The sequence below is a fragment of the Rhododendron vialii genome, chromosome 11a (assembly GCF_030253575.1).
Source record: "Rhododendron vialii isolate Sample 1 chromosome 11a, ASM3025357v1".
Lineage (NCBI taxonomy): Eukaryota > Viridiplantae > Streptophyta > Magnoliopsida > Ericales > Ericaceae > Rhododendron > Rhododendron vialii.
This window is the reverse complement of record NC_080567.1, coordinates 27,309,499-27,336,368: the sequence shown is the minus strand read 5'-3', so window position 1 is coordinate 27,336,368 and position 26,870 is coordinate 27,309,499. Positions and strand designations below refer to the sequence as shown.

General features: G+C 37.1%; 1 protein-coding gene and 1 non-coding gene across 4 annotated transcripts; both read left to right on the top strand.

Moving 5' to 3' along the window:
- The first annotated feature begins 3,994 nt into the window (after nucleotides 1-3,994).
- LOC131308702 (pleiotropic drug resistance protein 3-like) lies at nucleotides 3,995-25,796 on the top strand. Of its 3 annotated transcripts, XM_058335694.1 has the most exons (24): nucleotides 5,997-6,514; nucleotides 6,879-7,002; nucleotides 7,591-7,676; nucleotides 8,143-8,227; nucleotides 8,913-9,072; nucleotides 9,199-9,275; nucleotides 10,131-10,184; nucleotides 10,279-10,369; nucleotides 13,344-13,645; nucleotides 14,863-15,141; nucleotides 15,333-15,646; nucleotides 15,876-16,036; nucleotides 16,117-16,220; nucleotides 16,441-16,594; nucleotides 16,679-16,810; nucleotides 16,939-17,012; nucleotides 17,126-17,431; nucleotides 17,532-17,822; nucleotides 19,614-19,697; nucleotides 19,820-19,953; nucleotides 21,800-22,024; nucleotides 23,034-23,205; nucleotides 23,403-23,657; nucleotides 25,424-25,796. In XM_058335694.1, the coding sequence occupies exons 1-24, from the start codon at nucleotides 6,144-6,146 to the stop codon at nucleotides 25,688-25,690; spliced, it is 4,302 nt and encodes a 1,433-aa protein (XP_058191677.1). In that variant the 5' UTR covers nucleotides 5,997-6,143; the 3' UTR covers nucleotides 25,691-25,796. The 3 variants fall into 3 exon arrangements, with proteins under 3 accessions (XP_058191678.1, XP_058191677.1, XP_058191679.1); XM_058335695.1 differs by lacking the exons at nucleotides 5,997-6,514; nucleotides 6,879-7,002 and adding an exon at nucleotides 3,995-4,418; XM_058335696.1 differs by lacking the exon at nucleotides 19,614-19,697.
- On the top strand, nucleotides 18,198-18,305 carry LOC131309029 (small nucleolar RNA snoR100). The gene has a single exon (XR_009194703.1). It is a non-coding gene; the product is annotated as a small nucleolar RNA snoR100 (small nucleolar RNA).
- Nucleotides 25,797-26,870: the final 1,074 nt, after the last annotated feature.

Genomic DNA, 26,870 nt, shown 5'->3' with positions numbered 1-26,870 from the left:
CACACCGGAATCACGAAATTACCCCGAAATGGGGTTGAATCTGGTTGGACTTAACGGGTGCAGTTCAAACCACCCCACAATAGAGAAGCCGTCTTCTAAATTTTTATCCATTTGTATCATGAAGATCAAACAAGACTTCTCTTGATAAGTTTTTACATTGTAAATTATAGTATATGTCTTTAAAACTTCTTTTCCTTGATTTTCTTGATAATAAAATCACATATTAATATTTTTTAATGCCTCTCTCATAATAAATATTTGGAATGAATTTGTTTTTGCTTTCGTTACTCATCTGAATCTTGGTCCACGTCACAGGAGGTATCTTGGTAGAATTTATTAGAAGACACTAGCACTGAAAATATCCAAAAAAGTCAAAAGATATCAAATAGGAAAATTTAGGCACATCATCATGATAATCTTACCAAAAAATTATTTTACTTACCAAAAAAAAAATCTTTCACAGAACCGAGCGTGCAATCGCAATTTTCTTTGTTTCTTTATAATCGTGACTTTTATATTCTTGTAATCAAGAATTAGTAGTACCAAAAACACCGTTCCTACTGGTAAGTTGCAAATAAATTAAAGATTCAAAGGATACTGAGCGTGTTGGATACGAATTCTTGATTCTATCTTCAGATTCAGCAGCAGATTCTGTATTTTAGTAAAAGCGGATAAACAAGTTTACCATAACTCTGAAATTATTAGTAATATTAAGCTGCAGTAGAAGTTGGTGTTGCTTACCACAGAAAGTTGAAAATCAGCGTTTATAAAACTTAAAATGTAAACTTGTTGGTGGATCTTTGTTCTTATTGCTAATTGGCTAGCAATATTTGTAGCAAGTTTGGTCGTGGAGTACTTGTTTCATATTTATCGAAAAAGTCTTTCTGTTCCGTTAAGAGAAATAAATACTTATTTTATGAACTAAAGGTAGTGTATTGTGAGAGAATGACTTGTCTCATAAAACTAGAATAAGTACTTAAGAAATAAGAATCTAAGCGCCTCAGCGGAATGGGGTAAACTTTTTTAAAAAGTAAGAACTTTAGTAGAAAAGGAATCGCGCGGTGAACACAACTGTCTGGTGCACATATTAATTTGCTTGTTAAATTTGTAAGGATTACTACATGATCCTTGCTGACATGCTCGGTATGTTTTAAGAAATACGGAGTAATGGGTAGTTTTGATTTGATACTTTGACACCAAACAAATATAGAGAACAATTGTAAGATGTAAGGTCTATATTTTTGGCAAAGCTCACAAGAACAACTAGTGTCGGGTACACAGTAGTCGTGGTTGTGTCGTTCGTCGGTTCACTGGCGGGTGCTGGTATCACTTCCGGGGAGCTAGCTGTTCAGATTTCATATGTGCTTTCTCGGATTTGAACTGAGGATCTGTTTGAAATTCTCTACTATCTAAATTTAGATTGGTTCTAATCTGGCGATTTCGTCAGTCTTGCTACTGCAGGGGATGCCGGTGTCGAAATCTTGGTAGTTTTGATTCATTCTTATATCTTTTGATGAAATCTGTATTGCCTTCGGGCTTTGTTATGAAATAAATTGAATGTGTTAAAAAAACCTAGTGTCGGGTATGGAAAGGGTCTACGAAGCACTTCGTATAAATTGTGACCTATGGCCTCTACTCGTAGAATCAGTTAGATCCAACTAGTCTCAGTTGTGACATATGGAATCATCACAGTCTATATATTAGTGCAATTGCTAGTATCTTGCATCCTCGTCTCCACCGGTCGCTTTCATTATTTCGAAGATCAAGAACGACGGATTCTAGAAATTACATTATATATATATATATATATATATATATATATATATCGGAACGGTTCAAGAGACACCCTAAAAAACCACCTAAAAAAACACTCATAATCTCAATCTCATAGTTCCCGATCAAAATTTTATGATCCGAACCGTTCAATGTGTGCAGAATGTGATTTTAAGGGTGCCCGCGAGAGATTAGCAAAAAAAATGACCAGAAAAGGTTTGATTTGAGCAGTTTTTATTTGAACCGTTCAATAAAAAACTGTTCGAAACTGTTCGGATCAAGTCATTCCCGGTCATTTTTTTGCTGATTTCTCATAGGTACCCTTAAAATCACATTCTGATCACATTGAGCGGCTCAGATCATCAAAATTTGATCGGAAACTCTGAGGTGTTTTTTTAGGTGTTTTTTTGGGTGTCCTCGGAACCGCCCGTATATATATATATATATATATATATATATATATCTCTTCCAAATTGCTTTCGATTACCACAAATCTCCTTAGAAAACAGAGTAGACGTCATTTTTCGATATTGTTGTATTCTTCCTGAAATGATATCGTCATTTGATACATATACCATATCGGCATATCAAAATTGCCGATCCACCGTGTCAACAAGTCCCATAGTTGCCTACATCATATTTTCTAAATATAAAATTGAGAAATAGTTTCTATTTTCATTTTTCCTTCTTTTCAATGCCGACCCAACTCAGCTCTAACTTCAAACAAGGGTTAAAAGACAAAAAAGGAATATTGGCTGGTGAAATTAATTATCTTACCAGGTTTTTATTGACTTACGTAATCAAAATTTGAATAATCTTTGGACCACATCAGCTATAGCTTATTTTAATCAAAATACGTCGTTTAGTTCCTGAAAAAAATCACCTCAATCCGATATCAGGAAGGGTGTTTACGAATCATCCAACTTTGTTTCGAAATTTAGGCATTTTGAACAAAATGAGCGGCTCCGATCATCTTTGCGGGACCCGAGGCGGGCGCAAAGGGGATCTATACGCAGCTGCTGTACCAATAGCATTTTTGTTTGCTAATGTATGATAGGATTGTTGATCCAAAAATTAGTCAAAAATGCGTTTAAGTTAGATCGGACACTTTGAATTATCAGAAAAAATCTTCTACTAATTTTAATTTCAAGAGGTTGGCATGATGGTTTGAAATGTTTGGGTTTTTTTCTCTCCTAAGAGTATCACAATGCTATAATCAAAAGTAAAAGGCTTTTAAAGTTAACAACGTTGGTGCAAAATATGTCTCACAATAATATAATCAAACTTAACAACCTTCTTAGAAATAATCAAATTTTGGACTTTGGATAATCGAAACTAGCAATATTTTGACAATAACCAAATTTAATAGACCCTACATTTCCTCTCTCTCTTTCTTTTCAAATAATATTTTTGAAAAAAATTATTTTACTAAATTTTTTTTTAGAAAAAAGTTTTTTAAAAATAGTTTTTTTCCAAAAAAAAGTTTCAAAAACTATTTTCTATTTCTAGTAAATAGTTTTTATTAGTTTCAAAACTATTTTCTACTGTTCACAATTTTTTGTTTTTTTAGTTTTAAAATATGATGTGATAAGTTTTGGTTATCTAATTTTCATTATGCCATTGTTGACATTTACATTGCTAACCTTAACAATCTCTTAAATTAATAATCAAAAGCTAAAAGTTGTCAACAAACACTGTTTTTGCTACAGTAACTCTACTCATAAACTATCAATAACCTATTCATTACCAAAAATAATTTGACATTTTTTAACAACTTATTTACTATCGAAAATATCTAACAATTTCTCGATCACAAATAAAAATCTACAAATATTTTCCTACCGGAAACACCCTAGTATCAAAGTAAACTCTCTATTATGATCATCTATGATCTACCATACCCTCTATTCGAACCCCATCTTTTCCAAGTATCTACCCCAACCTCTACATTGATTTATTTTCTCTTGTTCCTTACTCTTGTTCTGCAGGTTTCATAGTTCGTGTGCTCGTCGTTGAGGGTGCGCTTGCGTTTTTTTGGATTCTATGGGATTGTTCGTTTTGGCCTTGTTTGTTTGGTTTGCTTTGTCGGGCTAAGTTGTTTTTTGGTGGTTGCTCGGGACTGTCGTATGCTTTTGTAATGGTCTGCTTGTTCTATATTTGTTATCTATATATTTGCAGTTTATATTTGGTCAAAAAAAAAAAAAGTATCCACCCCAACCTCAAGTTTTAAATTACCAAAGTGCCCCAAAATTTCTAAAAAATACCAACACTGCGACTGCTCTCAAGCCTCTCCGCCACCAATGCTCCACCGCCACCGCCAGGAAAATTTACACAATTCCCGATGGAGGGGCACTACCTATTCTCTAGAACACTGTGTGTTGGGGCACGAACTTGGCAATGCCCCGCACCACTTGGCAATGGCCAAGGGCACTGAATAATTACACGCCCCAGTCCCTCCTGGCCGGAAACCGCCGTAGCCTCCACATTCCCGCCGTAACAAACGTCATTTCTGAGAATACGCTAGAACAATGGACATTTTAAAACGAACTCAGAAGTTAGGGTTTCGTCCGGCTCACAAAATCCGAACAACGCCGATGGCACGTTCAACCCGTCGGATCCGAAGAATCGGCACCTTTTTGGCTCGGGTACTATGCCTCTCAGCTTCATTTCATTTGTTATGAAACATGAAGACGAACATGTTTGTGCTGATGTGCGTGTTGAGGGATACTGCTCTCATGTTCGATTTTAACCTTTGTGCACAACGTTTTTTAGTTTTATTTTCCCCACTAATGCTTTGGTAGGATGTGGAGAATAATTTTGTTCACCCTCATTTGACGAGGGTGAACATTACCCTCCCGTGATTAGTGAAAATTATGTAGGGTTTACGGAATCAATACATTTTTGTGGTAATAATGAGTTAGTTTGTTGTGGGACCCACAAAATCATCCTCTAAATGTGCCCCATTGTGATGTACCAATGCACATTTTATCAATACCATGATGATATCTCACATGGTGGTACTCAAAATGTGGTGTTCAGACATGGTCACCGATAGCCACTCTATTTTTCCGTTGTCTGGAGCAATGCTATAGTGACCATTTCTGGTAACCACGTTTTGGATACCATGTGATGTGTCATTACTGCATTGATAGGGTTTGATTACATGACAAGTGAAGTGGTACTCTACAAATACACCAATGACGCATCACATGGTAACCAATATATGGTCACTGGAGATAAGTCACCAAAGCATTAGGGTTATGTCTGATCTTTAAACATACAATCACTATATGCCTGGACACATGCGATGCGTGTGCGAATTAGATTGTGTAAAAGAGGAGAAGTGAAAAATCTTCTATTGGGATTAATCTGTTGTAAACTCTGAGATGTGAAAGTAGAAAAATGAGGGAAAATAATTAGGGTGGCCGTTTTTTCTCTCTTGGACAATTTTTCGGGCAGTATTAAGGGGTAATTTAGGTCAATTAAAAGTGTGAGTCAGGCTCATAACTGCCGTTCACACTAAGAGGTAGATTTCCTTTATAACTGTGATAGATAGATATGTCTCTATGCGTATATATATTCCTATGTATCAATTCCTGTATGAGTAGATATCCTGCTGTTGGGGTTGGCAAGGGAGGGTGGGGTTGGGGTTGGGGTTGAGGATGCAGGGGGAGGGCGGGTGGCGGAATCAGGATTTGGACTCAAGGGGACCGAATTAGGAGAAAGAAAAAATTATTTACAATTAATTTCGAATTTTTAAAGTTTTGAATTTTAATAGAACATTTTGATAAATTGGAGAATTGAATCTCAAATCAGCTATATGTCATATCATAATGCAAAGGAAAATCACCATTGCGGTGCAGGATATGGAACCCCACAAACTTGGTGCACTGGGAGTAAATTAGTTCCATATATTACAATAATGCAGAATGCTATGTAAATGTTTTTTTGGGTGGGGCCCGCATGTCCGTCTCTGCCGGAGGGTGGTTGGTATTGAGGGTGGTGGTGATGGCTGTTGGTAGCTTAGGGTTGGGTTGTTTTGGGTGGTGGTGTGGGTACGATATATTAAAGGGCAAAGAGGTAAAACTACTACATTTGGAGTTGGCAAGAATGGGAGTATGATTTTCTTAGCATCAGCTTTGGACTGTATCAACACTGTGGGTAAGCGACCAATGCGGCAGCCTTGGCTAATTTTGATACTCGAACTCTTTGTTTAGAAAAGTGAGCATGGTGTGAAAGGGGGCACAACCATTGAATATACATATACACATAAGCATTGTTTTACATATTATTTATATAATATGTATGTATATAAAGTCTGTGCCTACCTTTTATTCTTGTCCGGCCAGTCCACTTGAGTCTCTCCCAGGATGTGGAGTATGGCTCAATTTGCTTCTAATGATGAAATAGAGCCACCGAGAATTGAGCAGGCAGAGATAGCAACCCATTTGAGATCACCTTTCCAGTACCAGACCTCTAGTTCCAGAGCCAGTTCAGAGTTTTTTTCTATAAAGGATGACCTTGACGATGACTATGCCACAAAGTGGGCTGAACTTGATAGACTACCTACATTTGTTCAGTTGAGATCATCTTTGTTAGAAGAAAATAAAGTATCCAAAAGGGTAATTGAGGTTACTAAGACCGCTTCTCTAGAGAGACATGTGTTTGTTGAAAAGCTCATCAAACACATCGAGAATGACAACCTTCAACTGTTACAGAAAATGAGAAAAAGGATAGATAAGTAAGTCCTTTTTCCATAGTACTGATACACTCATGCACATACATGATCAAACACATCTAGAACTAGATGTATAGATAAAGAATGTTTGAGTTTACATGCACTGTCATGTATGCATTCTTACATCTTCATCCAATTCAATGGAATTGATGTTCCAAGTTTTCTTGGTCAAGCATTGAAGTTCATAATTTTTCAATCTGTTACAATGCAATGCCGTTACTCATTGTCCTTACGAGTTGTTCAATCCTCATTTGTGCTCTTGGTTTTTCATTTTCCATCTTTGAATCTAGGTATAAACATACTTGTTTCATGACTGCCTTTTGGGGATATGCTGATTGGTTATTGGTACTTTAATTGATTCTGATAGAGTTGGTGTAGAATTGCCGAGAGTGGTAGTGAGATATAACAATCTTCGGGTGGAAGCAGAGTGTGAGGTGGTTCATGGCAAGCCGCTCCCAACTCTATGGAATTCACTCAAAAGCATTTTTTTTGTAAGTATCAACTTTCTTCAAGCAAAAATTATAAGTCATCATTGTTGTGTATAGATAGGCAGGCATTTGGGTTGTTTTCTCGACTTCCAAGTTACATCTCTATCTGGGTTAAGTATTTTATGTATACAACTTGATTCGGGACCTAAACAACATATGTTGCCGGCTGTCTAAAATTTTCAATCCACTTTATGTTAATTACAGTAAAAGGAATTAAATTTACTTTTATCAAAATTATGTGAATATGGACAGTTTGCTGTTTCATCTGAATTTGTCCAACTCATCGACAGGCTCAGTGTGAAATGAGTTTTTATGAGCGGGCTTCTGAAAGTGGTCTCACATATATTTGCCGTTTTATGACGAGGAATGAGCCCCTAAATCCAAATTTAGGTGGTTCTCGGGTTCACAATGCATGAATCAAATGTTTAGGGGTGTCGAACCATCTCTTGTTTGAATTGATATTTTTCTGCAAAAACTGGTAAATAAATCGAAGTTCAGGAAAATTATGTCTAGAAGCAACATCAAGTAAAGTAGATCCGTCGTAGTCTTTGTAAATGGCTAAACTGATTAATTTATGCATTTTTCCCACAGGACTGCACCAAGGTACTTGGTTTGAAGCCACAAAAGGCCAAGATAAACATCATTGATGATTTCAGTGGTATCATTAAGCCTGGAAGGTGTGATTCATTTGAAGCTCAATCTATGTTAGTTTAGCTGACCTTGACTTGCCATATGAGAAGTAGTACCATTGTGGTTGAACAAATAATGGAGTCTTTAATCTTGTCATGTAAAACGGCTCACTCTACACGTTCTCTTAAGTGGTGCTGTAGTGGTTTGCTTTTTTATTTGGAAGTTTCACTTTACTGGTCCATTGACTCCATTCCTTCCCTTCATGACTCAAAACTGAAGGCTGTTGATTGATTTCGATATTTGGAGGTTGGACTGATTAACATATATCACCATATATTTTACATGTGTTTAGCAAGCTTCCATTCTTGTCTTCAAATACGTGTTTCCATTGTTATGCATTTTGAAGAAAGATACCTGTGTAACGTTTCGTAAGCATAAGAAGAAAATCCTTATCGTAATTTTTTATTTGGAAATTTTTATCAGTTTACTCAAGTAGACCTGCTATTGCTGCAGGATGACTTTGCTGCTCGGTCCTCCAGGATGTGGGAAAACTACTTTATTGAAAGCACTTTCTGGCAATCTAGACAAATCTCTCAAGGTAACTTTTATTTTTGTTTGTTTCAAATAATTAGAGTTGTCAGAGATTGGAAAGTGGAACGATAATGATTGTATGGAGTAATTAGATGTGCAAATTTGCGGAGTTATAGGTAAAGCTAACACGGACACATGCTTTACTCTACAAACTTAAGTTTTTGGGTAACTTATTTGTGATATCTTCTTTTTAAGGTGTTGGGTTGTTGATTCGGATGTCTTTCATATACTCCAAGTTCTGTCATACGTCCTTAAAAAGTTGTCTCAAATGTCCACGTATAACCCTAAACCCTAAACACACACTGTATATCTTCATTCAAGTTGATGAAGTATGATGCAAGATGTGACGTTCTTTTCGGAGAAACTCAGATTCCACTGGTGTTTTGTCTAGCACATGCTTCTACGAATCAACCAATTGCTAATGATTCAGCTCTCCTTTCATTACGCTGGAATTATGGGATAAATTTTTAACTTTGAGTTGATCAACAATGCATGAATGCAATCAATCGCCCTACTGAATTTTTGTGCCGACGGTGGATGGTGGGTTGGATAAACAATGTGCCAATCTGCCCGCACCCCGCACAACATGTAACCACTGTCCTTGAATTGATTACTTTTCTTGATAGATTGAGCTAGTTTTCAAGAGCTTCTTCCCACACATTTTCATTTTTGTTCATCCTTTCCTGCAATAGGTTTCAGGGGAAGTTCTTTACAATGGTTACAAACTGGAAGATTGCATTCCCCAGAAAACTTCTGCTTATATAAGCCAAAATGACCTACACATGCCTGAAATGACTGTTAGGGAAGCACTTGATTTTTCAGCTCGCTTCCAGGGGGTTGGAACCCTAGCAGGTATGGACCCTTCAAGCAATCAAAGGATTTTCTTGTTTATTTCTTATAAGTTGATGTTTCTAATGGTTGTTACAATAAAATTTTTATTTTATTTTATGGAAAAATAAATTGTTTAAACTTGCCCAGAGATCAAGGCTGAGGTCAGCAAAAGGGAGGAAGAGGCACGAGTTGTTCCAGATCCAGATATAGATACGTACATGAAGGTGCTTTTATTATCTCTGGTCTTCTCTTCCCCCTACGTTTCAGGAGTTTTTTTTTTTTAACCCGCAAGGCTCCTATGTTTATGTAGTTGTCAATATGCTTTTATACAGGCTTTTGTTGGTCATCCTGGAATACGCACAGACCATGATAGTAATAATTTGCTTTCTGTGTGTGGTGATGATCAGAGTCAAATTCTCTGTCTCTGTCTCTCCCTCAGATATCGATTTTGTAACTGAACTCAAATTTCACTTTAATAATGGAAAATTGGGAAGCCCAGGGGGAAATAAAAGGTTCATAGAAATTTGCATGCTTAATCGTCTGCAGGGATTGTGTGCTGGTGATAATTGAACATAGCAAGTAGAACTAAACTTGGGAGCATGACAGTAGCTGTGTGAATGACGGTGTGATATAACCATATTACTGCCTTATTTTGTCCCTAATTGGGATGATCTTGTTGACAGAAGCTTGTTTAATCAATGAAAGTCAAAAACTTTATTACATACGTTAATAGCAAACAGTGTACTCTTTTAATATCAGGCATCCTTCCACGAATACATTTTGTCCTGGATTTTTGGATGTAGTATGGTCATGTAATAAGAGCTTATCTGGTACTTCCTGTATTAAAAGGAGTCATTCGCTAATTGGGATGACTAGATACTGATATGCAAACCAGTTAATTGCGAATCTTCTGCCATTTCAGTTGAGGACTATGGGCATCTCAAAATTATAATTTTTAAGAAGTGTGCAGACTGTAACTGAGATATAAGTGATGCAATATTTTTAGATCATTAATTGCATTACTTATATTCCTAATGTAACTGATTATCTATGACGATGTCTATGTTTTCTTTTACCAGGAAATTTCCATTGAAGGACAAAAGACTACCCTCCAGACTGACTACATTTTGAAGGCAAGTCTTTCAACAGAGTTGGCATTGATCTTCTTTTGTCTTTGGTTGGATAACACGTGTTGATGATTTTATCAACATTTCCGTGATTAATCAGATTTTAGGACTTGATATTTGTGCTGACACACTGGTTGGTGATGCCATGAGGAGAGGTGTCTCCGGCGGACAAAAGAAAAGATTGACTACAGGTAGACTACACTTTTCTGAATGTGGAATATGTGGAGTTTGAGTGCTTGAGTCTGACACTGTAGTAGACAATTCAACCCATGGCTGCATCATGTTTGACACTGGTGCAAGTGTTTTTGGAAAACTGTGTTACCGTTGTCTTTCAAGGACATAAGTTGAATGTTACTCTGTGTGTGCGTCTAATGAAAAAATCTAGATCGCCTAGGTTTATAGATTTGCTATTTTTTATCTCTTCAATTAATCAACACACCAACTGATAACAAGATTAATCGCACAAACGAAAGCAAATAGATAAACGCAAGATATACGTGGAAAACCCTAAACGGGAAAAAAAAAACCACGGGAAGAAATCAAGCACTACTAAACACGAGGTTACAAGAACTCTTACGATAAGTTTGAACTCCACAAACCTAAACCTAGACGCTCTTGCCGAATCCACGCACACCTCTCTGAATGCTTGACCGCCACTGCCTCGAATCCACGAGCCTTCCAAAGATGACTTTCGAACTCCACGAAAGGGCTTGGATTAGGGACCGATTGTAGATGTAGATGAAAACCTCTTGAAGTTAATCTCTTAGAGCATGACGATAGTAGATAGTAGTTTCCGAGGTGCACCAAAAAAAAACCCCAAGACCTGGTCGTCTTTTATATATTCAGATGATATGGGTTTTTAAAACCTCTGTTGGCAGCTCTCTCTCACTCTTCTTACTTTCTAACTCATCGTCCTTAAGTAAACAGAATATCCTCGGCAATCAAAAAATCTCGTGCCTTAGTAGATTGCTTAGATTAATTACCGCGCCTTGCGATTACCGAATGATCGTTTCCATGTGCAGCAAATCCTTACCATGTCCAGCAAGTCTTTCCATGAGCACCAATTTCTTTCCTCACGAGAACATCTTTCCTTTTCTATCTGTACGAAACACTCACTCTCAATTATATTTCCTTTCACTTCCTAAACAAACACTCTAAAAACAAAATAAATAAAATACAACTCGATAAATGGGGATAAAAATAAATGTGTTCTGTCTTGGAATTTGCCAACACAAAGAGACCGTGAGCCGTGGTCCTAACATCTAATGTGCATTTGAGGTAAGGTCTTAAATTTGGAAAAACTTTGTTAATAAATCCACATCACAGTAATTTGTTTTTCATGGGGTCTTCTTCTCTTATTCAAAATATCTTTGAATTACCCGTACTAATGTCATACATATCAAATAAACCAAATTAAGATTCAGTCAAATATTTCCATGCACTGAAATTTAGAATGTTTATTCTCAGTGCAATCAATTATATTTCCAATCTAAGGTTCAATCAAAATCTTTTCAAACATCAGACATAAATGCAAAATTAAATAAAAATATTCCCTCATAATAAGAATATGTTACTGTCAAGAATCTCCAATGTAATGACCCAAAATTTACATCACCATAAAAATAAATGAGTGCTAAATTTATTATAACAGATGGGCCCTTTAATGTCCAGATATATACATAATGTCCCAGAATAAATAATCCTTAAATTCTCAAATTCGGCCGCCACTAATCTGTCTCGTACCTAAAACCCCAAAATACGTGGAAGTATAGTATGACAGAAGAAGAGCGCAAAGCAATGGGATTAGCTTAATCATATGGACCTTGTTCCTTGCTCTTCACGGCACCATGCTGAGCTCCACCTATGGGTATGTGCACATTGGCCGGACAAAATTAATTATTACCCGGTATGCTCAATAATTTTCCTGGGCCCTAGGTGAGCTTGTATATAGACTAATCCAATCCATGGCTTTTAGCCTCATATCCTGTTCAATAATAATATCAATAAACTCATAGAATCCAATGAGACAACACGGATTAAATAAAAAGCATGATATCAACAAGATTCAAGACGGGGATAATCAAGAAAATACTCCAAAGATTGAAATGCATATTATATACTTCCGAAACCTCAAATGACGATTGTGGCCGTAAGATATGTGAATATCATCATCAAGAATCGGACTAATTCTTACCGTCTAATTCTGACTCAAACTCACTAATTGAAAAAGGGCCTCTGCCCCAAACAAGGCACCTCAGCTCCCTCTGATCAAAACCAATCACATCTATCCTATGTGTGTTTGGTGCCTTCTGTGCTTGATAGAACAAAAAACGAAGCTAACCGTCTATAGAAAATCAAAACCAAAGCGATGCACATATAGACTATTACCCCACTGACTGTATTGGTTCTTAAAAAAAAACAAACTTACCTACACCTATTATAACACCAAGCATTAACTGACTGTAGGTTCAATTGTTTCCCACCAGCACTACCATGACATCTATGATCTAATCATAAGCCTTACTTACATGCGTGACAATACTAACCAGCGCGCCTTACATTTCCCTCATCCTACTCATAGATTATCAGTTCAAGAGATTTAAAAGAAAAGGACACTAATGGTAAAATCCGGGGTGTTACATCCTGATTCTTAGATTCTATGCAGAACATATAAAAAAATGATGATACTTGATATGTTTTAGAGTCTTGCAATTAGAGATTGTCAAAACCTAGCACTCATCAGGAAAACAAACAAGGATGGATTTTTTGTCCAGAATAGATTACCATCGTCAACAAATTGTCAAGGTTGATAAGTTTTGGATTGATAATGCAATCAAAATGTGATGAATTACCAAGCTAAAGATGACAAGCTTACTGAACAAGATAATATTTGATCTAATAAATGAAGAGCGATATTTTTTAAAGGATGGTACATGTATCAACTTACACTTAAATTTATAAACTTACAAATTTATTATGACTTCTTGACCATAGCTATAGTGGGTTTGTATCACGCTAATTATATCACGGGCATTACTCTCTACTCATACTTAATTATGTTCTAATTGCAATATTTTTTTACAGACATGATTTATAGGTCCACTATCCAATTTGAGATCCCAATGTAATTAACCCAACCAGAGAATGCTTATTTGTTTTTTGCAGGGGAGATGATTATAGGTCCTACAAAAGCTCTTTTTATGGATGAAATATCAAATGGCTTAGACAGTTCCACCACATATCAAGTTATTGTTTGTCTTCAACAGCTAGCACATATCACTGATGCTACTATACTTGTGGGACTTCTTCAACCAGCACCGGAAACCTTTGATCTCTTTGATGACATTATCTTGATGGCAGAAGGGAAGATTGTGTATCATGGACCTTGTAGTCACGTTCTGGAATTTTTTGAGGATTGTGGGTTTAGATGTCCTGAAAGGAAAGGGGTAGCTGACTTCCTCCAAGAGGTAAGTTTATCTTGGTCTATGAACCACGGGTATGACGAAATAGAAAACCTACAAACCAAGTTACGGATACTGCATTTAGCAAAACCTAAAAAGACACTCTACAGGCATGCCAGGGTACTTGTATATTTGTTTTACAAAGATTATTACAGTATATGTCAAAAATAAAATTTTAGCAAACAAAGGCAAGGGTAATTCTCTATCCAACCGGAAAACGAAAAATACCCGTCAATTTGCATGTTCGAACCAACAGTCCAAAGTATGGTTCAATTCCGTTCCGAAATACTGAGTTTAGTGATTCTAAGTGATCCCAGGGTTTTGCTATTTATGTCAATAAGAATCTAGAGAGAATGTAGCTTGGAAATGAATAAAAATGTCTTTGGAATAAATAATTGGGGAGATAATATGTTTTATTGGATATTTACTGTTGAAAGAACTATATTTTAGTATTCTAGATTTCTAATAGATAGAAGCCTAGCCCTATCGTACCATGACTTAGGGTATGTGGCGTGCCACGTTTCAGCTTTCAGTCCTCATACCAGAATGATGCACATTTTAGGTACACTTGTATTTTATCTAGTTTTTTTTATCAGCTTTTTGATCTAGATAATATGCAACCACTAGTGTTCATCTACTTCCTTTGGCATGATCTGATCCTTTTCCCAGAAGTTCTAGTATGCCTTAACTACATACTAGAGCTCGTGTGCTCGATTTAAACTTGGCAGATCCTACTCTTTCCGTTTTTTTCTTTCTTTTCGCAACATAAATTCACAGAGGTGCTTATGTTTTTTTTTTAAAACTTTTTTGTGGTTCTGCACGGTAGTTCTTTTGGGAATTTTATACACAATAAGAATAAATAGACAAAATAATAAGTTAGTATTTTAGAAAATATTAGCCATTAGTAATATATATCAAGCATGTACAGAAAAATTGAAAAAAGAAAAAAGAAAAAGGCGTACCAGAGCCATACCATAGAAGTACCTGACCTTGTACCCATGGGTATAGATGCCATACCCAACATTGGAATGGACTGCTTATGTTTTTAATGTACCGGCTATTTATCCCTATTGGAGCAGAGTGCCCAAAAACGTACCAGTACATGTTTCTCGTACAACATTTTTGGAGTACCGGTGTTTCATAGATCTTGGTAAATATGAAATTCTTCCTTGAGCTCTTATATTTTTCAAGTTCTGTGCATTAAACTGTTGATTTCATTCCAGGTTATCTCAAGAAAAGATCAAGCACAGTTCTGGCACCAAGCTGAACAGCCGTACAGTTACATCTCCGTTGATATGTTTTCCAAGAAATTCAAGGAATCTACTTATGGGAAGAAGCTAGATAATGAGCTATCACTGCCATTTATGAAGTCTCAACATAAGAGTGCAATTTCTTTTAGCCCATATTCTCTTTCTAAATGGGAACTGTTTAAAGCTTGCATGTCAAGGGAATATCTACTCATGAGGAGAAATTATTTTCTTTATGTATTCAAATCAACTCAGGTTATGATCATTGACTTTGTACTTCTTTCATCGTCACTTTTTTTCCTCTCTATTGCCAATACTACCTTAAAAGTTATCAAAAAACAAATATGACCTTTAAAGTTAAATTGTTATGCACTTGAGTGTTAAATAGTTAATCATTTTGTCTTATGACCCCGTATAACATATTGATCTTCACCTCTTATTTGCAGCTTCTTGTCACAGCATCTATCACAGCGACTATATTCTTGAGAAGGCGGACGCGTAGTGAAGTCAATCAAATAAACATTTATTTGGGTGGTTTGTTCCTAGCTACCATCATGATTTTTTTCGACGGACTTCCGGAGTTGTCCTTGACTGTTGCAAGACTTGCTGTCTTCTACAAGCAGAGAGACTTGTGCTTCTATCCAGCCTGGTCTTACGCAATCTCATCCACCATTCTCAAGGTCCCTATTTCACTGTTGCAAGCTCTAATTTGGACTTCTCTAACTTACTATGCCATAGGATACAGTCCTGAACCCGGGAGGTTAGTGTCACTGGAAAAGGCTTACCCTTTTGACATATATTTTGTTTTCCTTCATTTGAGTATTTAATTGGAGCAAGTTGTCTTCATATGTCTACCCATTTTTTAATCAACCACTCACTAGTTTAAGTCAGTTCTGATCGACTATATGTCTTGGTAACACACACACAAACACCATGTAAAATGTAAAACTGAATTGGAACTGATTTCTTCCATTGCCTCGGTATCTTAGGTTCTTTCGACACCTCATTCTACTATTTGCTCTGCACCTTGTTGCAACTTCCCTGTTTCGTTTCTTGGCATCTGTCTTTCGCACCATGGTTGCTTCTTCAACTAGTGGATTTTTGACGGTGCTATTCTTCTTGTTATTTGGTGGCTTCGTTCTCCCAAAACGTAAGGTTTCAGTTACTATTTCAAATTTGAGTTTGGACAATTATTTATCAAAATATTATAAGCCCTCTTGTTGATTGCAGCCTTTATCCCAACTTGGTTGAAGTGGGGATTTTGGGTATCTCCCTTCACTTATGGTCAGATAGGCCTTACTATAAATGAATTTCTGGCTCCAAGGTGGCAAAAGGTGAGTATGTAGATAAATACAAAAAATTTGTTGCTTTCTCCAAAATAAGTTGAGGGCCACTTAGATAATGTGAATCATTTACATCAGTTGCCAAATTGGCAACTTCAAAAACAACATCAACAAGATGTCTCAGTTTATTGAAAAGGCAACAATAGGGAATGAAACTATCCTTTCTTTATTGTATCAGCTTATTTATTTTATGCTTTTCTATATTTTGTAGACATTGGCAGGGAATACGACGATAGGGAATGAAACACTTGAAACCCGAGGACTTTACTTTAGTGAACACTTCTTCTGGATATCAGTTGGTGCCTTAATTGGGTTTGCAGTGCTTTTCAATATTGGGTTTATCTTGGCCTTAACCTTTTTAAACCGTAAGTTCAGCTGCTGATTACAAGAAGTCAATAGAAGAATATCATAGTGATATGTGCTTGTTTTATTTCAAACTGAAAATTCAGCTCCTCGGTCTCGTGCCATTATTTCCAATGAAAAGCTATCCCAAATACAAGGAAGCCAAGATTCCTCCAATGTTGCTGGTAAAGCAGCGCAGTCGAAAAGTTATCAGAACACTACATCAAAACCTCAAAAAGGTCATGTATTTCTCCTCCTTATCTTATAATTTTTTGGATTATTGCTTCAAATTACTTATTTCTCTGCTAATGATCTTTCAATTTTATTCCTACGGAAACTAACATCGGTGAATGGACTCATTTTACAGATCAGCTTGTTTTACCGTTTAAGCCCCTTTGTTTGACATTTAAAGATGTGCAATACTCGGTTGAAGCTCAATTGGTAATCATATGAACAATTCTTTTAGGAACCTTAGGTGGCTTTTTGATATCCTGAGTAATAAAATGATCCTACATTGGGTGATTTGTGATTTGTCATTTTGTTTGATCGCACAGAAAAACCTCCAACTTCTTTGTGATATTACGGGTGCATTAAAGCCTGGTGTTCTTACAGCATTGATGGGCGTCAGTGGAGCTGGTAAAACAACTCTTCTGGATGTTCTTGCCGGAAGAAAAACTAGTGGTACTGTTGAAGGAGATATCCGAATAGGAGGGCATCCAAAGGTTCATGACACGTTTGCTAGGGTTTCGGGTTACTGTGAGCAAACAGACATTCATTCCCCACACATTACAATAGAAGAATCAGTGGTTTATTCTGCTTGGTTGCGTCTGCATCCTGAAATCGATTCGAAAACTAAGTTTGTATGGACAATATCCATTATAAGTACAAGTTGAATTTACTCTTTAATTCTTCCACTAGATTACAACTGTATTTCCTTTTGATTGCTGCTACGTATAACAGATATTTGTGAGAGAAGTCCTTGAGATCATTGAGCTTGATGAAATAAGGGATTGCTTGGTTGGAATGCCTGGCGTTAGTGGTTTATCGACTGAACAACGAAAGAGGCTTACAATAGCAGTGGAGCTTGTTGCTAACCCCTCTATTATTTTCATGGATGAACCTACAACTGGATTGGATGCGAGAGCCGCTGCAATTGTTATGAGGGCCGTAAAGAATGTGGCTGATACGGGAAGAACAATTGTTTGCACCATTCACCAACCGAGTATTGATATATTTGAAGCATTTGATGAGGTAGGAAACTAATGAACCTATAACGAATACTTCAAAAATGAGTCCGCTTGGATGTTGAACTGGAACTAAAAATTTGAACTTCAATGTTGGTTGATTGCAAGTTGCAACTATTAGAATATTTGAATTCTGTAGGTTAAGTATGGTTCAGAAAATTACTCTATGAATTGTCATGTAATGGCAAAAATAAAAGATTCAGAAGACTTTTCGTTAAAGAAAATTAAAATATGATTCAAAACCTACATAGCCTCTTGATTTGAAGCCTTTCAAGTTCTGGTTTTATTTTTGTTGTGGTGGTGTAGTCGCGGTGGTGGTGTTACTATTATTTAGCTATGTAACACGGACACGAGAGTTATGCATACCGATGCTCTGGACTATTAATGAAGGAAGCATGGTAATGTGCACATAAATTGATTTGGGTCTCTTGGCCTGCCGTCTCTGATGCCATTTGGCTTTGATTTGGGGGCATGGTTCTGCAGCAAAACGTCCCTGTAGCTCCTCGGTTCTTGGAGGTTTAGGGGGGCCAATGTTTCAGTGGTATTCTGAGAGGAGTCACTTTGTGCATATATTGCCAAAGGTTAGGTCTGTCTCCAATCATCCCCCGCCCATACTCCCAATAATTGGGGACTAAATGAGTTCTGTTCAGTGTTCTAAAGTTGCTAAGCTCTAGTCGGGCGGTTGGCTACTTTGAAGCGATTAATCAGTGCATATTAATTAGTAATCGGCGATTAATCATTAGCCAAACCTAATTGGATAGGCCCTACAAGCGATTAATTCCTTGTTTTAGAACACTGGTTATGTTATGTTATGTTGTTGTAACACGGACACGAGAATTCTAAAAAAATGGGGACAAATATTTTCCATGCTTAAATTTCGAAGTGTATGAGATTATATATGTGTGTATATGTATACACTGTTATACTCACTTATATTTGTGTATGCACTAAGATTTACGGGATATATGTTGATATATACGGCTATAAATATATACTAGTACATGTATATATTCATATTTACAACGAGAGACGGGGGGGGGGGGGGGGGGGGGGGCGGACATAGGGGTGAGCGAGAACTGTTGTGTTGTGGTCAATCGAGAGAGAGAAGGAACTCTGGGACTGCTGTGCTTCGATTTAGGTTTTATAGATGTTTGACGTGCCAGGTTAGTATTTTAGAGTTAATTACACTACAATCCAAGAATTTTGAAGGTACTAATGTATTCTACCCTCGAAAAAATTAGAAATACTACTCCCTTCGTCCCAATTTAAGTGTCCCCTACGGTTTTGCGTGCCATTTTCAATTGCTTATATCTCTTAATATATATTGCTAAAAATATGCAATATGGATCTTGTTTGAAAGATCTCAATTATTTCTATAAGACAATGATTTTAAAAACATAAAACATAATATATGTAGAGAGATATAAGCCATTGAAAATGGCACGCAGAATCGTAGTGGACACTTAAATTGGGACGGAGGGAGTATTATAAATCTACCCCCACCGTGTCCCCATACGTGTCCCCATGTCTCCATGGCGTGTCCTCGATGTGTCCCCCTTCAAAAATTCAGTAAATTTAAGGGTACTTTTTCAGGCTTGTCCCAGGCGTGCCCCCGTGTCCAGACACGGGTATATCCGCCTATTTGGATGTCGGTGCTTCATAGGTTATTAGCTATGCTTGACTTTGTATTCTTGTGGGCTTATCCTCTAACAACTTCACCATCTTTACGTATAGGAATTCTGTTTGTGATTCTATAAATAAATAATTATCTCTAATACCCTCTTGAAATCTATTGCAGTTAGTCCTATTGAAAATTGGCGGGCGTGTTATCTACTCTGGACCACTAGGTCAACATTCAAGCAGTGTCATCAAATATTTTGAAGTTAGTTTGCTACAAAAATACATTGGCCTTTTAGATATTTTCCCTTTACTCCTTGTATAGGTTATGCTTGTAAAATTAAAAGGTTAATTGATTCATCTCCATTCGACTGTTTTTTCTGATAGGATGTCTCTGGGGTTCCCAAGATCAGGAATAATTACAATCCAGCGACATGGATGTTAGAGGTCACTTCGACATCGGCAGAAGCCGAACTTGGCATCGATTTCGCCCAAGTTTATAAGAATTCCGTCTTGTATAAGTGAGTTAAACTTCTAATAATTCTTTTAGTGTTTCGAGTAAGCAAGTTCTTTCTCGAATTGCTTTGTATGACTGTAATGTAGAATCTATCATCTCTAAATAAGTGTTGTCTGTGGTTGTTTAGTTATGTTGACACATTTCCAAGGGTGTCTCTACAACTGTTTAACTTTCTATGGTCCTCAGATGAGCTTAGATGCAGTTTCAGTTGCAATAGCAAAAGAGGATATTGATTGATTTACATAAACTGTAGTCATTGAGCATAATGCATAGACAGCAACCACTGGGAAACTCAGAATACATTTGCCTTAAAGTCATCATACTCATGGTAAGGGTGGTTCTTGTTAGTCCCCATGTACGATTGGCTCAATAATGGGTTAAAACGTAACAACATGGTTATTAGTAGTGGCCCACATAGTTTATTATATAACTTAGATCGCCCGCATAGGCTTTTGATGTGGGACGGAGTGTTACAATCTCCCCAACTTTATGGCCTTTTGCCCTCACGAGTGGTTGAGCATTAGAGTCACCAGGATATTTTACTGGTCGTTTCTTTACTGACCAGAGTTACCACGATATTTCAGGGGTCTTTTTCCTAGTGGCCACATTAAGTACTGAGCTCAAAACCTGGGTTTCTTTGGTACCATATGTAATGGCCCATCTAGACCACCGGGCCAGTAACTTGTTGGAGCCTATCAACATGGCCCAAAATGCTTAAGCCCGATTACTAGTAGTAGACTAGTAGCCCACATGGTTTGTTCCATATTTCACGATCAGTCATGCTCCCAGATTTGGGGCATTATAGTTCAGGTTTGAAGCAGGGAGGTTCCATTGCTACTAAATCTAAATAGAAGCTCATAAATTTTCAATGACTGAGTCGTCGTCATTTGACAACCCATTGCTATCTTTTCCTTTCTTTGCCTCTATTATCAGTGCCTTGTCTTGTGTACTTTATTTTTTTGACTTTCTTTTCTTCCCTTTTTACCAATTGTGGTCGACCATACCCCCAGTCATGATCATTGTTGCAAAGACTGGAGAGAATAATCGGACACAAGTAAGTTCCAAAGTCTGTCCAAAGTGTAGTGAGGTACTTATGGGCCATCTGAGGTAGTGGTAAGTTCTAATTGCTAAACTACAACATGTAGCCAAATTGAGGAGAGAATTGTTATATTTAAACTCTTCAACTATGTTTATAAATCTTCAAAAAAGAAAAATGATAGCTATTAATTGGTAGATTGGACATAATCTTTTAAGACTGATTTATTTTATACAAACAGTTGGGAAATTACTTTTTTTTGACCAGCAAAGAAAATTTTATTAATCTTTGAATAAGATACAAAGACTGAATGGAAATTACTTACCCTTGTGATATGGCATTCTGAGACATAAGATACCGTAGAATGCTGCATAGACAAAAAATTGGGCACTCATTACTTTTATTGCTATATGTTAGGTTCTGGCAATCTTCATTTATACAGCCTCTGCAATGCTCACTGTCCGTAAGAAATAAGCGTTAATGATGCCTTCATTTTTTTTTGGTACCAAAAAATGGAAATGCAGGTATGGTACCATGTCACCTCCTCTAGGGAGTATTGGCCTGTCACACCACACCACTAGATGACCCCACCGCACGTATGTCCGGACTGAACCTGGGCCTTGTCCAACCAAGTCCAAGTTAATGATGCATTCATATTTAAATGAAGTTTATTTTGAGGATTGACTCGTTTTGTTGCCACACTTTGTGCATGATAACCCTATCAAAAAGGGGGGAAATATTCTGGATACATATTAGGTGATTTTCGAACCACTCTTCAGTATATATGACGCATTTCCGGTCTTTGTATTTGTAGGAACAATAGAGCACTTGTAAATTCTCTGAGTATTCCTCCCGATTCGAAAGAGCTACATTTTGCAACCCGTTTCTCACAAGATGGTTGGGGACAATTCAAATCCTGTCTGTGGAAACAACACTTGTCTTATTGGCGAAATCCTTCCTACACATTGATGCGCAGCATATATTCGCTAATCTCGTCTTTGCTTTTTGGAATTCTATTTTGGAATCAAGGGACGAAAATGTAAGTAACCTAATTTGAACGGGAGCGTCAATGTATGGTATGTAGTGAGTGGGTATTTCTCGGGTGAAGAATCACCATAAGAATGGTTTCCTGATTCCCTTGATCTGTGATGACTACATTAAGAAGCTCTGGGATCCCAAGCTAAACTGATTACAGATAGGTAGTGCAGACTACACAACTTTCTGTAATCACCTCACTCACTCACTCACCTGGAGATGAGTGAAGTGCCCTACGTCTATCTCACAGGTAGTGGTAGTGTAGTGTAGCTGGGCTATTGATCCAGTTTTGAGCTCCGCTTTATCTCCAGCCCAAAGGAAGACAGAAAAAAATAAAGACCAAAATCATGTGTTTCGTCACAAGTAGACCTTTTACCCATTTCCTTCTCCAAGCGCGGGCTGTAAGACGCTTTGGCTTTCTCATCCCGGGAAAATGACAATGACTCCTTGGGAGCCTCTTGAGGAAGACTACACTTTCACGACAAATCCTCGCCCTTAAGGCTCATCGTCCAAGACCTGTTTGAGCTGAGACATTGGGTGTTGCGTCTGTTTTATCCTCCTTCTCATCCACAAAATATTTGTAGTCAGTAACATAAGCTTGTTTTTGGTAAAGAGATTACGTTCCCCATAAAACGTTTCGTCCTTCCCTTAGCATACGTTTTTGAAACACTGATGTAGTGTTTAAGGGACCGCACCGTTCTCGTGTAAGAAGAGTTCGTTCGACCACGTAAAATCCTTGAACCTTTAAGGAAGGGAAAGAAAAGTAATATTAACCAGGAAATGAGATTTCTTTCTTTCTTGGTTCCCTCGAGCCTGGTTTCCGGTTGTTCTTATATGGGAGTCTTGCTCTATCCTAGGGCTCAGAATACATAAGAAAGCTTGTAGCAATAAGGCTGTCTGTCAAAAGAATACTCGCTACTCTTTGCTCACTCTCCTATGCTCTTCATACAATATTATTATGCTAATGAGGTGGAATTTTGCACATTTAACATAGACATCATTTTCTTGGACAGAGATAACCAGCTGAGACTTTCGAATGTCCTTGCGGCAATAGCCACTGTTTCATTCTTCACAGGCGTAAACAACTGTTCATCAGTTTTACTGTATGTCTCAACGGAACGATCTGTTTTGTATCGGGAAAGGTATGCAGGAATGTACGGCTCATGGGCTTATGCACTTGCTCAGGTAATCTCTTACTTACCTAAAGCTTAGGTAACTCGATTCAACTGTTGCAATGTTTCCTAATGCTTTTAGTCAACTTGAAATCTAAGATCCAAATATATGAGTTCCATGGCTATAAGGCGTAATTTTCTGTAATTGTTAATCAGCATTGTATTACTAGCACGTTCTGCTTTTTTATATATGGATGCTTAATTTTGTAGGTCATGATTGAGGTTCCCTATCTCTTGGGCCAAACAATGATATTTGTGATCATCACATATCCCATGATTGGGTTTTATTGGTCTGCCTTCAAGGTTTTATGGTACTTCTATGCCATATTTTGCACATTGACGTACTACACTTTCCTTGGAATGCTGCTTATTGCAATGACACCGAGCTTTCCAATAGCGGCGGTTTTGCAGTCACCGTTCTATACCTTATTTAACCTGTTCGCTGGGTTTTTTATTACTGAACCGGTAAGCTAACTACCTTTACTTCAAATGTTCGCATTCAGATGAAATTTTGATTAGTAATTGGGAAAGAACATCTTGTGGTGTGATGAATCGATCGAATAATAGGACAAGGAAAAAACCATCAGGAAGAGTTTTGTTACATCTACCTAGTTCACTAGGAGAGGCAACTTTTACAAATCTTGGTCATATCCTTGTTAAGATGAAGTGGCGATGAAAACCATGGGAAGAAGAAAGGGGCACATCTGAGAATTTATTAGGAGCATGTTTGTTGGGTAGGTACTTTGTGTTTGAGGGACATATCCTTTGCCATTATTGTAGGTTTAGCAGTTAGGGAGATTTTGGTAATTTCAATCATGTTGGACATGACTAGCGGTCATAGTTGATGAGCTATAAATGGAGTCAAGTAACACTATTTAATCATTCGAACTCCTAGTTAGTTTTCATTATTTTGAGCTATTAACACATGTAGATTCTATACATATCTTATTCTTTTTTTTCTTAACTAGGTAAAACAGACACTATTGTTACAAAGTTGGGGAGCCTTTAAGCCTATAAGTATGCATCTAATCTTTCTTTTGTGAATTTTCCTTACGGTTGCTAGGGTGAAGCATGTTCTCCTCCCTCCTCTTCGTCTCTTTCATGATTGCAAAACAACACAAGTACTGTGTAGACATAGTGTCATAATGATGAGAGAAAAGTAGTGCACTTTTCTACCCCAACTCAAACAAAGCATGCCCATGCCTCTATTGAACCTTACTCCTCTATCCTACTTGTTGGCCTTCAATTCAACAATCAAACCCTAAGTTACTCGCTGTTTTGGCACTCAAATATGCTGCAGATTGATGAGATATACAAAATCGCAACTTTTGAATATCACTCCAAACTCACAGATCTCCAAAATATAGAAGATATAGAACCTTGACCATGGAAGCTTTTGATTGCCAAAACCCCACCAATTCATTTTGTAGGCAGCGTCAAGCCGTCAACCCAACTTTCCAGTGGAATCCTACACCAGTGGCTCCTCTGAAATCTGAATATTTTTTTCCTTTTATGGTCAGCTCCTTTACTATGGCAATCTTCAATGGACGAAAATTATGAACCCAGAAACTCAAGCTCTAGCAAAGCTCGCGATATCTCTTTCTTCGAATCCTCATTTCCACTACTTTTTTCTGCTCATCAATTTTATTTTTGAACTCTCTTCAATCCCTAAATTTGCTTGAAGACTGTTAGTTTTCTGTTCCAACTTCCAAGCACTAGGCACTTTGGTGTATTAGATTAATTACCGATTATCAATTTGGAGCTCAGTTAGTAAGCAAAATCATCAATTTGGTTGAAAATCTAGAAATGTGTATCCTTTTTCTTTTTTGAGAAGAGCTTTTTTAAATCCTAGTATTATCGACTTATTGTATGTTTTCACAACCACTGACATGCCCCATATTTACAATGTATAATAGATACCAAGATTATTTGGTCAATTGGTCTATTTATTTACAAGTTGATTCGCTGTTTGCAATGTGGATACCTTATAGGTAGAGAGATATTATACAGAGAATTCAACATAAGCTGATGTATAGGAAATGATTTGGTTTAAATAGGATATTAGGACAAAGTGAATGGTCTATTAGAATTGTATAAATCCCATCTCCTTTGTGGGAACTTTGTTAAATTTTAAAGATATTTACCCGTTGCACGGTAAATTTCATTTTTTTTAATTCTTTTTTCCCTTTGCAGTGTTACTGACCCAGTTGAATTTGTAATGCCCCTTGCAGCAAATTCCTAAGTGGTGGACCTGGATGTATTATCTAGCACCTACATCTTGGACCCTAAAGGGTGTACTTACTTCTCAATATGGAGATAGACAAGAGAAGCTTGTGGTGTTTGGTGAAACTCAAACTGTCAAAGTCTTTTTAAGGAGTTACTTCGGATATAACCATGATCAACTGGTCATTGTGGGCGTTGCTCTCATTGCTTACCCTGTTGTCTTTGCTCTTCTATTTGCATACTGCATACAGAAATTGAACTACCAGAAGAGATGAATGTTATGTGTACTTCCAAGTGAATTGATTTTCATTGTAATCACTCCATGACTTTAAGTTGCTATGTTATGTACTGGAGTTTATGTTAAGTTGATATTTTGTTGTAGACGAAAGGCAGATAAGATAGAGAGAGAGATTGCGAGAGAAAATAGTTGAAGTGAGTAAACCTGAGTGTGAATGTTGACATGTTAAGACCATGGTGGGAAGTCATCGAAGAACACACACACACCGGAATCATGAGAGGGATTTGTATTGACAGAGCGGAGAAGCAGGAGAGGATGCTGGAGAAAACACAATCTATGTGGGAAGGAAAACCAAATCTATGGCCTGGTTATATGCTTACCGTGAATATAACAGTGGAGATGCTCTTAACCTATTTAGAATATTCTTTTCCTAAATAGCCTATTTTAGAACTTTTTTGTGTGGTTCATGCTTATTTACTCTTAATAACATGATTGAGCGTAACCATAGTTTTGTCAATGTAGAATAAAAGCTTGATTAGTTTGCAAACGCAAACGCGCTTTCGAACAAAAAAAGCTGAACTAGTGAACAACACGAGTTTCACACTCATTTGAACACTATTACAGATTTTCATCATAATCTATATTCCAAAATTCATATTCGGAAAAATAATGGACTCTCAAACATCCCTTTAATGTTGTTCAAGAATGAAGTTTATAAGTGCGCTAGTTAAAGTAATTAGTTTTTAGAAAACCATAAATCAATTAATGAGCGTTGTTCAACTACAATCAAAATGGGGTCTCCGCTAATGCACCATATTTCAACTATAGGAGTGTAGTGCATCTCGATACGCCTAAGCGAATCATACCATTATGATACGTACAGATTCATTTTATAGAGGTTGTTGAACACTAAATGCACACTACATGCATATATAGAGAATCAAAAGTGGGTCTCCAAAATGGAGATGAGTTGGAGTGTTCCTCCTCTTCTCCAAGATAGAGATTTGTCACTCCAAAATGATGTTTTGGAGTTGGGCTAGAAATGCTCTAATGCACTACTTTGGTATAGTACACCTCCATGCCCTCATTACCATTGTTCCTGCATCATTATTCAATTTATAGAATTTGTTGAATAGTAAATTAAATTCGTTCCGTAGGAATCATTGACATTCGATCAATTTACCCTTTTTTTTTTTTCCCGAATGATATACTAAATG

Bases quoted from the DNA above. Each gene is read 5' to 3' on its own strand.
- LOC131308702 (XM_058335694.1), top strand. From the start codon at position 6,144: ATGTGGAGTATGGCTCAATTTGCTTCTAATGATGAAATAGAGCCACCG. The intron at 19,954-21,799 runs GTGAGTTAAACT...TTGTATTTGTAG, and splicing joins AAGAATTCCGTCTTGTATAA to GAACAATAGAGCACTTGTAA. The intron at 22,025-23,033 runs GTAAGTAACCTA...TTTCTTGGACAG, and splicing joins TGGAATCAAGGGACGAAAAT to AGATAACCAGCTGAGACTTT.